This window comes from Podarcis vaucheri (assembly GCF_965113315.1).
Source record: "Podarcis vaucheri genome assembly, chromosome: 5".
Classification (NCBI taxonomy): domain Eukaryota; kingdom Metazoa; phylum Chordata; class Lepidosauria; order Squamata; family Lacertidae; genus Podarcis; species Podarcis vaucheri.
In genome coordinates, this window is record NC_138763.1 from 70,876,756 (window position 1) to 70,890,050 (window position 13,295).

Below are 13,295 nucleotides of genomic sequence, written 5' to 3' on the forward strand. Positions count from 1 at the left end.
TTGAGCTCTGTTACCTGTGTTTTTGTGCAGAATGCAGGTAGCCACAATATTTAAGTGTACGGTGGAAAATTTAAAAATGCAAACTCCAGTTCAGAATTTTCTTGGGTGAGTTCAGTTGAGCAAAACAGGGAAAAGATTTTTTTAAAGGAGAAGAAAAATGTTATATTAGGGTGGGAGCTACATTGTTGACATACATTGTTTTAATAATTTGAAAATCATTTTTTAATGGAAAATGAAGTTGGTGAATCTTCAGTAAAGGCAAATGAAAGGGAAACCTCAGGCTGTTGCTTAATTTAGTTCCTTATTTGGGAGAGTAGACTCAAGTTGGTGGCACTACTAAAGAGGGCATAGTTCAGCCTTTATTGGTTTGTTAATTATTTGTACAGTGGAACCTCGGCTCCCGAATGCCTTGGGAGCCAGAACGTTCAGGCTCCCAAACGATCAAAAACTGGAAGTGATTGTTCCGGTTTTTGAACGTTGTTTGGAAGCCAAACGTTTGACATGGCTTCTCATTGACTGCAGGAAGCTCCTGCAGCCAATCAGAAGCTGTGCCTTGGTTCCCGAACCATCAAACGGACTCCTGGAACAAATTAAGTTCAGGAACCAAGGTTCCACTGTACTTACAACCTGTCCATCACCAGATGGCAGGGTGGCAGTGAGGTTGGGACCATGTGATTGCAGTGGGTGGGACCTGCCAGTCAGGTGTTCCTGATGGTGCACCTTCATAGCGCCAGCCTTGCCACTGCCTTGCAGAATCGGTGCCAGTGCTGGGAGGGAAGCTGTGCCCCACCACACACATTGCTCCTGGGCCTGATTTTATGACACTCCTTGTTAGCAAAGCATCAATGTATGTATGAAGCAGATACTTCATCTCTCACCCTGGGTAGTTCATTGGTTGTTTGTTCTTCTTCTGCTCTAGGTCGCCAACTACGGCGTAGGAGGCCAGTACGAGCCTCATTTTGATTTTGGAAGGGTAAGTCTTTCTCTGTCCTGCCTTTGTGCTTTACACGCACTGTGTTTCTTTCTTCCAGGTAGCAAATTATGGAGTGGGAGGACAATATGAGCCCCACTATGACTTTGCTCGGGCAAGTAAAGAGATGGGTGAAAAATGAAATAGTCTGAAGCCTAGGCCTTTCGGCCTGTGGCACAAATGTTTAATTGCGTGTTTGTGTTACATTCAAGTCTTCTAATCCGTGTGAAATGATTAAAGTCCTCTAAACCACCATTTGAACAACAGAGAATAACAAATATTACCAAAATGTTAAAGTGAAATGTTGTTAAGTGAATGAAAGGATTAAAGGGGGAAACTGCAGGAAATGGTGGCTGGTACATTTAAGGTGATGGTATTAAAAAAAACCCCAGAGCTCTTATGTCTTAGTGATATATCTGCAACCAACCATAGGGTGAAGGGCTTTTTAAAAAAAATCCAAATGGGTTTAGGCAGGCTTGGATATTTATGGGTTTCAGATCACTGAAACTGTTAACAGGTTTATACACCTGTTTTAAGTTGTTGCACAAATTAGAGGAACCAAGTGATCTTGATGGGATAACATCTCTGTTTCTCTTAATGTTAGCTTATATTTACTTCTGGGTGGGCTGCCAGATTTTTATTTTTTTTAATACTATCTTTTATTTTATATTGGGACAAGGCTGCAAGAAATAGGACAAATGATCTCAAATGGAGGTTTACAGGGCATTTATGTGTTAAATAACACCGTCAATTAACATTTTTGTTTGAGCCCACCACACATTTATTAAAATTATTGCCTTAACATAAATCTTCCCTCCCCCTTAAAAAATTATATACAGTAAGTCTATATTGGCTTATATGATGCATGCTGTTAATCGTTTTTTCCTCCCATGCATGCGTTTAGAAAAAAAACCTGCTTTTGAAAGAATATCTTTGCTGTGCAATCCTGTTCAGTAAATCTCACTTTACTAAATGAAGCTTCCTCCCAGATACATATGTCTAATAAATAATGCACCCTTCCAGCATATTTGCAGAAGTAAAACCCATTGACTTAAAGTAAGTGTGCATAAGAGTGCCACCTTAATATACTAAAATAGCATCCAATAATATAATGTGTGGGAAACACTGGATTCTTCCCAAGCATGTACATGTGAAAGCAATTAGGGTTGAGCAGTGGGGAAAAAAATCCCTTCTAATTCTAGGGGTGAAAAGCACATTGTTTGCTTTGACATAAATCATTTAAATTGCCAAGTATATTTTAAACTTCTGGTTGCCTTGAGCTGCAGTTGGTGGTCAGCATACAATTTCTTGTTGCCTGGTTGTTCTATGTGATTTTTAGACCAATTCCTCTAATCTGCAGATGTAGGAGAGAGCAATGGAAACTTGTTCAGCCTAAAAAGATTATGTACCTTCAAAAGTCATGTTACTTTTCTAGATTGTGATGGCTATCTTCATGGGATTTCTGAGAGGTACCCAAAGACCATGTTCCCCAGAACGTCATGTATTTATTTTTAAAAAGCATACTTACTCTGTATATGCGTGCAACTGCAGGTGGAAGACATCTTACACCAGGCATAGGCAACCTTCGGCCCTCCAGATGTTTTGGACTACAATTCCCATCATCCCTGACCACTGGTCCTGTTAGCTAGGGATCATGGGAATTGTAGGCCAAAACATCTGGAGGGCCAAAGGTTGCCCATGCCTGTCTTACACTATTTACTATATTGCCCACTATACATTGGACCCAGGAGGCAATTTCTAACCTTACAGGAAAGATGTCTCTTCCCAGCAGAGAAGGTTCTTAGCAATGTAAACATTTCAGTGACTCATAAAGTCACCCTTTTTTTCCTTTAGCAGCCAAAAAGATCAGAAAGAAGACCCTGGACAGGCAGTGAACTGTAAGGGAGACGCAGAGATCTAAATAGAGACCATTATTTGTGGCACGATGTGCCTTTTGCTTGTATGTATTTATTTTTGATTCAGATTTGTCATGGCCGCTACCACATTAAAGTTATTTGGATTGTATTGGAATTACACTGCTTTTCATCCAAAAAGGCTCACAGAGCAGCTTACAGATCAATTTTTTAAAAAAGATAGCCCTTGCCCTCAGGCTTACAACCAAAAAGTCATGACACACAACGAAAAACGAATGGGGAGGGAGGAGGAAACATGTAAGCTTAGGCATCCGTCCTTAAAGTTACAGTTCTTATATTGATCAGCTGAGATCAGAACTGTTCAGATAGCCTGATAGAAGGGCTGCTTTCTAGGTGACAGTTGAGGGAGAGCAGCTGAACTCATAGCAGAACAAATGGAATAGCTCTGCTTCCCTTCTCTCCCTTTGCTCTGCAGCCTAATGAAATTATACAACTGTCAGTGATATCTTAAGCATCAGCAATACATCAACAATAACTTACAGTGTCCAAATCTCATTCCTGTTGGCTCATTCCATTCTCTCTCTCTGTTATCCATCACTGGAAGGAGTTAAGAGTTCTCAGTCACAGCATCAGAGAGATGCCATGTTAGGATAACCTAGTAAGTAAAGTCTGACCAGGTCCCAGGACACCAGAAGCATACCTTATGCTTTAAGAACTTTGTATGCTGATAGTGTAAAACTCAAATGCTGAAATGACAGCTTATTTGAATGGATACCTTTAACTTCTGGGTGAAATGCTTGATAATTTTTCAGGTAACTACTACTAATTTTCCCTTACTTACATCATGCATTCTAAAAATTAATATTTGTAAATGTCTACCCTAGTGCTAACGCTGTCTGCCGTTGTTGGGTTTCACTTGTACAGTAAGACCTTGTACTGCATGTTTTTCTACACAGAAAGATGAGCCGGATGCCTTTAAAGAACTTGGTACAGGCAACCGAATTGCAACATGGTTATTCTATGTAAGTAAGATACTTTGGAGGCAAGATTCAACCATGTCACCAAAAGAGCTTCTCTCACGCAGTGAAAATTATGAGGAAATGTGTGGTTCTTTTCATAATTCTTCTGTTTGTGTTATGGCAGCATAGCCAGTAGCTGTGCATCAACGCTCACCTGATCACATGTTTCCCATGTTGATGCTGCTTCCTAGCAGGTGGGGAAGGAGGGAGGAGAGTGACAGTGAGGTCACCATGGTGCATTTTCCTTGCACCAACCTCACCTTTATCTCCCGGTACCCAGCAGTAATGTGGGCCACGGGAGGTCAGGCGAGCATCACTGGATTGCCTGCTGCCAGGGACTATAGTTCTTCAATTGTTTTGTTTTTAAAATAGAAAACTACAGTGTACCACATCTTGAGAATTGAAAGAAAGGGTCACAAAGCTAAATGAATGAAATGTCTGTGTCTAGCTAGGTACCTTTGTCACAAATATCCTCTGTCTCTTAAGGCTTTTAATGCAATCTGTACCTGCCCAGGTATCATTCCAGCATCCGCATCGTATTCCCATAGATGATGGGGTTTCCTTTCATGTACAGGTTGGTGCTTCCTGTACTAGAATGTAGTACTGTGTGCTTCTAGTGGAGTACTTTAGATATCCGTGTGGTACAGGCATACCCCTTTTTTAAAAAAATCAATCTGCCTTATTGTTCAAAACGTCAATGGCAAAAAACCCCTACAAAGTGCTGCAGTACCCTTGAGATCAGATCAGTAGTGAAATCTGTGGGATTACTTTTTGGAGTGGCTAGCTTAATGGCTCACCCCATTTCTTTTGTCAGATGAGTGATGTGGCAGCAGGAGGAGCGACAGTATTTCCTGAAGTAGGAGCTAGCGTTTGGCCTAGAAAGGTAGGTGAAATACCTGTATATCATAGCTGACAGTCTCCATACTATTCCTTCCACTTAAAAGCCATCTATGCTGCATCATATAATGAAGCTGTGTGAAATGTTCTGGACGAGAAGATTGGTACTTACACATATCCTGGCTTAGAGGTAAAGTGTGCATTAGGCTCCCAGTACGTTTCCGAGCACAATTCAAAGTGTTGGTGCTGACCTTTAAAGCCCTAAACGGTCTCGGTCCAGTATATCTGAAGGAGCATCTCCATCCCCATCGTTCTGCCCGGACACTGAGGTCCAGCCCTGAGGGCCTTCTGGTGTTTCCCTCATTGCGAGAAGCCAAGTTACAGGGAACCAGGTGGAGGGCATTCTCAGTAGTGGCACCCGCCCTGTGGAACTCCCTCCCACCAGATGTCAAAGAGAAGAACAACTACCAGACTTTTAGAAGACATCTTAAGGCAGCCCTGTTTAGGGAAGCTTTTAATGTTTGATGCATTACTGTATTTTAATATTTGTTGGAAGCCGCCCAGAGTGGCTGGGGTAGCCCAGCCAGATGGGCCGGGTATAAATAATAAAACATTATGATTATGATTACTAGAAAAATTTCCTGATGCAAACTGAAAATTTTTCGATGTGAAACACCCTGTGCAGGTTAATTCAAAATTTTATGGAAAACTCGCATCGCTGCCAGGGGCTCAATAGGTGATGTGTGAGCATAGCACTGAGGAGCACTTAGAAATCGCAGGGGGGAGTAATGAACAGTACATTTCCCACACTTTTACTGTTGCTTGTGGTTTCCCCTGTTTTTAGCCTGCCTTAGCTTTTCACTTTCCAGAAGTTAAACTGAAGACAGTTTAATGAGTCAGCTCCGCTTTATATCTTCCCAGGGGACAGCTGTCTTTTGGTACAATCTTTTTCCAAGTGGTGAAGGGGACTACAGCACAAGGCATGCTGCCTGTCCAGTATTAGTTGGAAACAAATGGGGTAAGTATGAAACCAGAGAATTTGCACAGACATCATAGCCGCCGCATTTTAAAACATATGCACATAGCCAAAAGATAAGAACAACAAAAATACAATTTTTAAATGAAATGTGAAAGCGATGGGTAAGGAGATGAAACCTAAGTAATTCCAGTTTGCCAGCTACTGTATAATTCATTGTAGGTAGGTGGGGTTTTCCACAGCAAGTTCAGTATTGATCTTTTCAGATCAATATTACCAGGTGTTAAATCACCTCACAGGGTTGTTAGTAATGGTAAAAAATAATAATCTCATTGTTCAACAATAAATAGGAAGTCATTTGTCATGCCATGTTTTTAGTTAGACTTTGGGAAGTTGCCATTCTGTAACCAGAGCAGTCTTTTACAGACTAATATGTATTCACTGAGTTTAGCCAGGTGTGAGTAACCGTATGTAAATGTGCCTCTTCTCTCTTCCTTTTCCTGTAGTATCCAATAAGTGGATCCATGAACGTGGGCAAGAATTTCGAAGACCGTGTAGTTTATCAGAGTCGGACTGATCCAAGCCTCTCCCTTTTCTCTTCCTTTTTGTGCAAATTGCAACTTCCTCCCACGTTTTCCTTGATTAACACTGATAGTTTTACACTAACACTCCCCTACAACTTTTGTCTCCAGTGCCAACCAGTTCTTCATCTCTGGACCTTCTTTTACATAAGGACAAATGTCTTTGCTAATATACTGTTTTAAATTTTTTATAGAGAGAGTGTAATTGATTTTGAATGTTTTGAGTTTCCATGGCCAAAATAACTTCTGCCAGAGACACTATAAACTACATTCTGCTGAGGGTAGAATGGATATGGACAGTCTGTCCTCAGACAATGACTTTGTTTGCTTGGAGGGTAAGATGCTATACATGTCTTCCACTTCTGTTCCTTGTTTTTAAGAATGCCTGACCATGGCTATAGAACTGTAGACAAGGGCTGTGAGCTGCAGCCCATTGACATCCGTAGCAAAACTCCCCCACCGAATGCAAAAGATCAAGGGCTGTGTCCATGAGCCTTAACTTTCTGGGTGACTTTTCCAGCGTTGTGAAAGTTCAAACACAGAAAGTCTTCCTTTTTTATATTTAAAAAAATGCCTCTTGGATGAACCTGGCCGGTGATCCTAAAACAAATGAGCCAGCGGTTATGCACATAACTATATAGTTGCTCAAGCAGTTCTGTACTTTTTGCAACTTTCCAAGAACAGTTTTGTGGGAGGGGCAGGACTTGCTTTCCAAGTATGAATCTTTTTCTGAACCATATCACGATTCAGCTTCTTCCTTTTAAAAATCGATTGCTGCTTTTATCATTTTGTAACTAGCGAAAAAACACTATGGATCCATAGAGACAAGAACATTGTGGGCTTAAAACACAGCATTGTGCCTTAGTCTCGGAGTTTGATTTGTATAAAAACAATTTGTATGATGAGAAGACGCACACTTCCATTCCCAAAATGCCAAACTTTCCCCCCAGCCGAGGTGTTTTGTGACAAAGATGATATATTTATAATACTAAATCCTTTTGAAAGCTTTTTGTTTTGTGTACTTTGATATGTTGTGGACCCTGAATGTGTTCTGTTTCAGTTTATTCGCCTTTTACCTAAACTCGGGCTGCGTTTACACAGGATGTTAATTTGAACTCTGCATCATACACAGTTCGGAAGAGGTTAGTCATAGCCGTCTTCCTTATTCTTCTGAGTAAGGGTTTTCATTATTATAGACAAGTCTCTGATCAGAGCCTTTTAGCATGCCTGGTGTATCTTTGATGCTTGCTGTCAAATACAGCCAAAGTTGTGCTTGAACAAAGATGGATGATTTGGAATCCACTGTGTACACATTTACTCCTGGCAATAGTTGGATCAGTATTTTGGGACAGAAATGGCTGGTTCCTGTACAGAATCTCTTCTGACAAGGTAGGTAAGATGCAACTGAACCTACTAATCGAAAGACCTTGCTTCAGCTTAAAATTCCTGTGGTACCAGTAAATGACATCTTGACTCTGTGATGTCATAAACAGACGCTGGCTTTCCAAAATTGCTGCAAGCTGTGGAGAGACAGAGTATATAAATGGTATGCTAAATCTGAAGCAAAGAGAACCATTTAGTCCCGTACTTTCACACTTTAATACTGGCCAGGTTTTGTAGTGAAGACAGACGTACAGTGGTACCTCGGTTTTTGAACCTCTCTGTTGACAAACGTTTCGGAACTCGAACGCCGTAAACCCAGAAGTAAATGCTTTGGTTTTCAAACACGCCTCAGAAGTCGAACATGCCACACAGCTTCTCTACTGAGTTTTCCGTATTGAGTTTTTGAACATTTTGGAACTCGAACGGTCTTCCAGAACAGATTACGTTTGAAAACCAAGATACCACTGTAATACAAAGAGAGAGCTCAAAGCTTGTACCTCAGTGATGGAGCAAGTCCTACGAGCGTTACTGTCAAAATAACTGATGTTCATAATAGTGTATCGAATGTTAGCTAGAAAAACTCTTTCCCTTATAATAAAAAAGCAAAAGCAAATCTTGCTCTAGGAATTAGAGGAGGGGATGCTTTAGTGACAGGGTGCAGGGGCAAAGGAAAGACAACTAGCACAATGTACAGCTCACTTCTGCGACAAACATGCAAAACTAGTTTTATTAAGAACTCAGCCCTGGAGAGCAGTAGGTATGTTACTCTGACTGCAGTGCAGCTATTTCTAAAATGGCCCCACTGCCTTAAAATGTTAGTGCCTGTCTTCACAAATTTTGGTGGAAGATTTTGAGTGCACAGGGGGTTTGGGGTTTGTCTGATTTTAAACAAAAGTTAATTTTGCACCATAGCTCCTTGGTGCATTTTGTTTCATTGGGAAAGTATGCCTCTTCCATTCCAAGTTCCTCATTGTGCCTTATTTGTGCCTTTCTGTGGTGCATAAGTACAAAGATCATTACAGGAATAATGAGGAACTTGAGTTAAAATGGGAGTCTACCTGAAACATAGTACAGTGGTACCTCGGGTTACAGACGCTTCAGGTTACAGATGCTTCAGGTTACAGACTCTGCTAACCCAGAAATAGTACCTCGGGTTAAGAACTTTGCCTCAGGATGAGAACAGAAATCGTGTGGCGGCAGCGGAAGGCCCCATTAGCTAAAGTGGTACCTCAGGTTAAGAACAGTTTCAGGTTAAGAACGGACCTCCAGAACGAATTAAGTTCTTAACCTGAGGTACCACTGTACCATGCCACCTATTCAGAAATAGGTTTGCCTGTGGATAGGCTCTGCAGCTTGCAGTTAAAAACAACAAGCCTTTGGAGTGAAGCTGTAACTGCAGACACAATCCAGAATGAAGAGAGCTCCAGTGTTGAAAACATGAAGCTGCTATGTACTAAGTCAGAAAATATTGCTGTTTGGAAACCTTGAATTGGAGATTACACACATTGCCTGGGTGAACTGTAATAATCTAAAGACGGAATCCACATATATGAGAATAACTTTAATTAGTTCGTTTAAACTGTCATAGCAAAGGCCAGTCCTTTGATTATGTAAAGGCTGTAGTTCCATGCCCATTTACTTTATGGTAACTCCTGTTGAACTCTTGCCACTCGATTTGGATGTAACTCTAACTATAGTACAGTGAAAATAAAAAAATTCCTTCCAGTAGCACCTTAAAGACCAACTAAGTTAGTTCTTGGTATGAGCTTTTGTGTGCACTCCAGTGTATCTGAAGAAGTGTGCATGCACACGAAAGCTCATACCAAGAACTAACTTAGTTGGTCTTTAAGGTGCTACTGGAAGGAATTTTTTTATTTTGACTATGGCAGACCAACACGGCTACCTGTCTGTATATAGTACAGTGTTAATGTACACGAACCTCAGTTTCGAAAACTTCCTCCCCACCACCAAGACCACAGCACAGCCATAAGGAGGAGATGGCACACTTTCATGTTTGTTTTTATTTCTGTTTACAACCAACTGCAGTTTACCATTTACACCCAAACCCAGACAAACTGTAGTTAGTCTCAACTACGGTTTAGTGAGCGTGCCAACCTTGTAAACCATGGTTTGAAGTTGGTTTTTTCCTTTAACCACAGTTAAGAGTAACCACAGTTTGTCCGAGTCTATATGTTACGGTAAACTGCAGCTAATTGGAATGATTAGCAAAACACCCCAAATTCCTTGTTGTAGCTGTCTCAGGGTGCCTCAGGTTACTTTAAAAGAATCAATTGATTTAATTTAAGCACATCTGTAAGCAGCGTGTGACAGTGACAATTTTAAGGTAAAGCAGTAAACATTGCAATGTACTTCAAACTGAAGCACTTATTTTGCTCTCATTGCTTTTAGTGCCTATTACTTCCAAGTGTAAAATACATCAGCTTAATTATATTGTGGAGTGCACTGCCAAAAGGGCATGCATAAATTGAGAAGTATCGCAGAAGGGATGATTGTGACAATGAGCCTCTTGGAAGATGCTGTAGACATGAATTCACGTTCGATCAGGATACTTTTATCCTTGAGGAAAATGTTGATGGGCTGATGGTGCCAACTTCATTAATCCTTTTAGGTATTTAAAATGTTCTATGTTAGAGCTGCTCTGATACAGAAGTTCAACCATTTCTTCCTCTTGGCAAGTTAAAATTCAACAGCAGTTCTTATCCTTGGCTTTTCTCTCTATGGTAGAGAAACAGTAGCACTGCCAATCAGTTGGCACTCCATTCCTAAATGCTCTGCCAAATGAGTCTGGATACACTTGGACTTCCACTGAAAAGGGGTCTTCAGTGATTTACCTTCATTTGGCACATTTTCCAACAGTGAAGTTGGAAAACCACTAGTTTTGGGGAGTTTTGGATTTCAAAACTTACTGGGGTGAGGGAAATGTGGAACACCCGATTTCACCAAAGGGTGTTCTGTCTCTCATTACTTTTATATGACTGTTTAAAGGCCGCCAATCAAAGCTGAACCCTCTTAGCCTGGGGGAGAAATTAACATTGGTCCCATATGTTTGTTCAAAACAGGATAGGTGTTTGTTTGAACACTATATTCAAACACTCTCCACTTTCTTGGCACAGTGAACATAGCCCTTAGAATACAGAACACTCTTCTTTGTGTGCAAAAGTAATGCACTTTCCCTAAAAAAACCAACCCATGAATTGTAAACGGTCATGGGGAATACAAAGGAACACTGGGTTTAGGAGCACTGCTCCTATCAAGTTTAAACTACATAGTAGTACTCCATTCCCCAAACAAGTAAGAATCCATTTCTTTATTTTCATTTAAAAGAAGCAAGAGTTACTGCACAGTGTGATTGACTATGAACTGCAGAGAAATCTCGAGAGCTAAGCAGTGGGGCATCTTGATAGTGGATGGAAGCTTAAAATCTTGGTTTGGATTTTGCTAAAGCAAAACGAGCCATATAAGATGGAGAACATGCCAAAACAATAGAGATCTCTTGTTGATTAACTAGAGGTGTGATACATAAGGAAATCCATTTGTGTTAAAAGTGTTTTTTCTGGAGTTTGTACTTAAAGTAACGTTAGTTTTTTAAAAATTATATAAGGCTGTATTTCTATGCCACACACTTAACATGCATCACGGAAACATCTAAAGATTTTTGGGTGTTTGGATAATAAATGTTGCTTCATCCATGCGGTTTGTTTTTGCAATCTACCCTAATATTTTGGATTTCTAGGCGGTCGCGTAAGATTTTAGGAGGCTAGACACTTAGGAGGTTTGCGTTTTGGTTCTTACTGGTTTATCAGCTCACTTCTTACAAAGTGAATCACCACAATGTTTGAATAAGTGAAATGTAAAAGAGTACTTCTTTTTCTGGAAAAAGTTTGCTTTTATGCCTCCCCTTTCCTAAGAGGGGGGAAACACTTCACTTTTGCAAATGGATAGGATCATTCCTCATGGTGGAAGAAGAACAAGTACTAAACCTACTTTTCACTTCCATGACTAGACTGAGCTTATGTGAATGCACTTCTGTGTGGAGTATGAATGACAACTGTTTTGGCTTACAACGATGATATTTTGAGAAATTGCCTTACTGTATTATTGTGTGTGTGTGTATGGAAAATACCAGGCTCTAAATTAAAAACCTCTGCCATTAATAGGGACAATCAATCCTTCACATTGAAGTGTGGTGTGACTTTGCTTTCCACTGCATTTCATCCACAGAATCCAGTTCTTTAGTGTCTCATGACTTAAATTATGGACAATGCCAGATAGTTAAATAGTTTTGGCTACTTCCCACAGGTTCAGAGCAATGAACTTGATACGGCTTGCAGGAAAGAGGGCCTCTGTTTAATTCACAGGATTTTTCAGTGAAATGGACCAGAGATGGGATCTTTGAGTAAGAGAGTTTTAACATGTTACACAAGCCTGTTGCCCTGTGATTTTGGAGTGGCTCGAAAGCAAATGGAGAGCTGCTCTTGCCATTGAGACAAATGAAGCGTTCTGGTTGGTTAGATAAGAGCTACGTCTGAGCAAAAATGGCTTGTTGCCTTTGAACGGGAAGTTGCTTCACTACTTCATTTCAAACTGAACTGGGGAGGAAGCTGAAAATTTAAAAATGGGCTGCCATTAACTTTTCTGTGGCCTGAAGGAAGACTTAAGCATAAGATGAAGCATCAGACCTGTTTCTAAGCTGGCCAGCTCAGTAGTTAGCATGCCCAGAGATTTAAACTCCTGAGCATCCACCTGCAGGTTGCAATGGGTACAAGCAAATTTAGTTCAATGTTAGAAACTAGATCTGTGACATCAACTCCTGCAAAAAGAAAAAAAAAAGGTGCCAAGAGCGCCCTAAATATACAGCTAACCTTGGTCTGGCTTAGTTCGTTTTGATCTTTACAACTGACCCTATCCTGTTTCTCATGGCACATAGGGATGCTGCTGCAAGCCTGTGGTTAAAATTGCTTCTATAAATACGTCCCTATAACCTAGATTCTGAACACATATACAATGAATATAGGCGTCAATCCTTCCATTCTGCAATGTTGTGAGAGTGGAGGCAGCTGCATTAAGGAAAAGCATAAGATGGGAGGCAGCCGAATCCCCTGGAAGTTTCTACTTCTCACTCGAAAACCTATTTTAAGTGTTGGCTGGTACTTAAAAAGTTCTTCAGTCAAGTGGCATGAAGCTGTGGTGAAGTGGTTTGTCTGGATTCTCAATAAAAGTGAAGACTTTCCTGTATGTTCTGTTACCCAGTTTTTGGAACTGCCACGTTCAAAGAGAGATGTTTATGTAAGTGTAGCTTCTGGGCAGAGGGTAGTTAGGTCCTGATCCTATGAACTCAAGTTACAAGTTGCATCTTATATAGGCCTTTTATCAATCAGATTTCAATATCAAAAACTTCCTAAAATTCAGTTTAATTAAAGCAACGTCATGGAAGAAAAGTTACCATTCCTTCCACCTTCAGCTACTTGCATTCTCCAGAAGACTTCCCTTTACTCTGGAAAGTTGGGGAAGCCCTCTGGGTTGTGGTTGTGAGACAATGCTGGGGTAAGAGGTGGTAAACTTTCCTTCTGTTAGCTTCTGTAATTTATATTTGGATCCAAACCTTATTTGGGATGATTCCTCCCACCCCTTCAC

At 40.6% G+C, this 13,295-nt stretch overlaps 1 protein-coding gene and 1 long non-coding RNA gene across 5 annotated transcripts in view; one reads left to right on the plus strand and one right to left on the minus strand.

Annotated features, from left to right (window-relative positions):
• P4HA1 (prolyl 4-hydroxylase subunit alpha 1) overlaps positions 1-7,265 on the plus strand; it is a 30,650-nt gene extending 23,385 nt beyond the window's left edge. For 2 of the 4 annotated variants that reach the window (XM_082222062.1, XM_082222063.1), the window contains exons 11-15: positions 920-973; positions 3,801-3,866; positions 4,678-4,746; positions 5,622-5,718; positions 6,183-7,265. In XM_082222062.1, coding sequence (XP_082078188.1) covers positions 920-973; positions 3,801-3,866; positions 4,678-4,746; positions 5,622-5,718; positions 6,183-6,253 — 357 coding nt within the window. In that variant the 3' untranslated portion in view covers positions 6,254-7,265. Of the gene's footprint in view, positions 1-919; positions 974-1,031; positions 1,090-3,800; positions 3,867-4,677; positions 4,747-5,621; positions 5,719-6,182 lie in introns of all 4 variants that reach the window. The other 2 variants (XM_082222064.1, XM_082222065.1) reach the window with 1 other exon arrangement.
• Positions 7,266-7,387: 122 nt separating this feature from the next.
• LOC309532217 lies at positions 7,388-11,827 on the minus strand. Its single transcript, XR_014219662.1, has 2 exons — positions 9,580-11,827; positions 7,388-9,359 (listed from the first exon to the last, which is right to left on the minus strand). It is a non-coding gene; the product is annotated as an uncharacterized lncRNA (long non-coding RNA).
• Between the last annotated feature and the right edge of the window lie 1,468 nt (positions 11,828-13,295).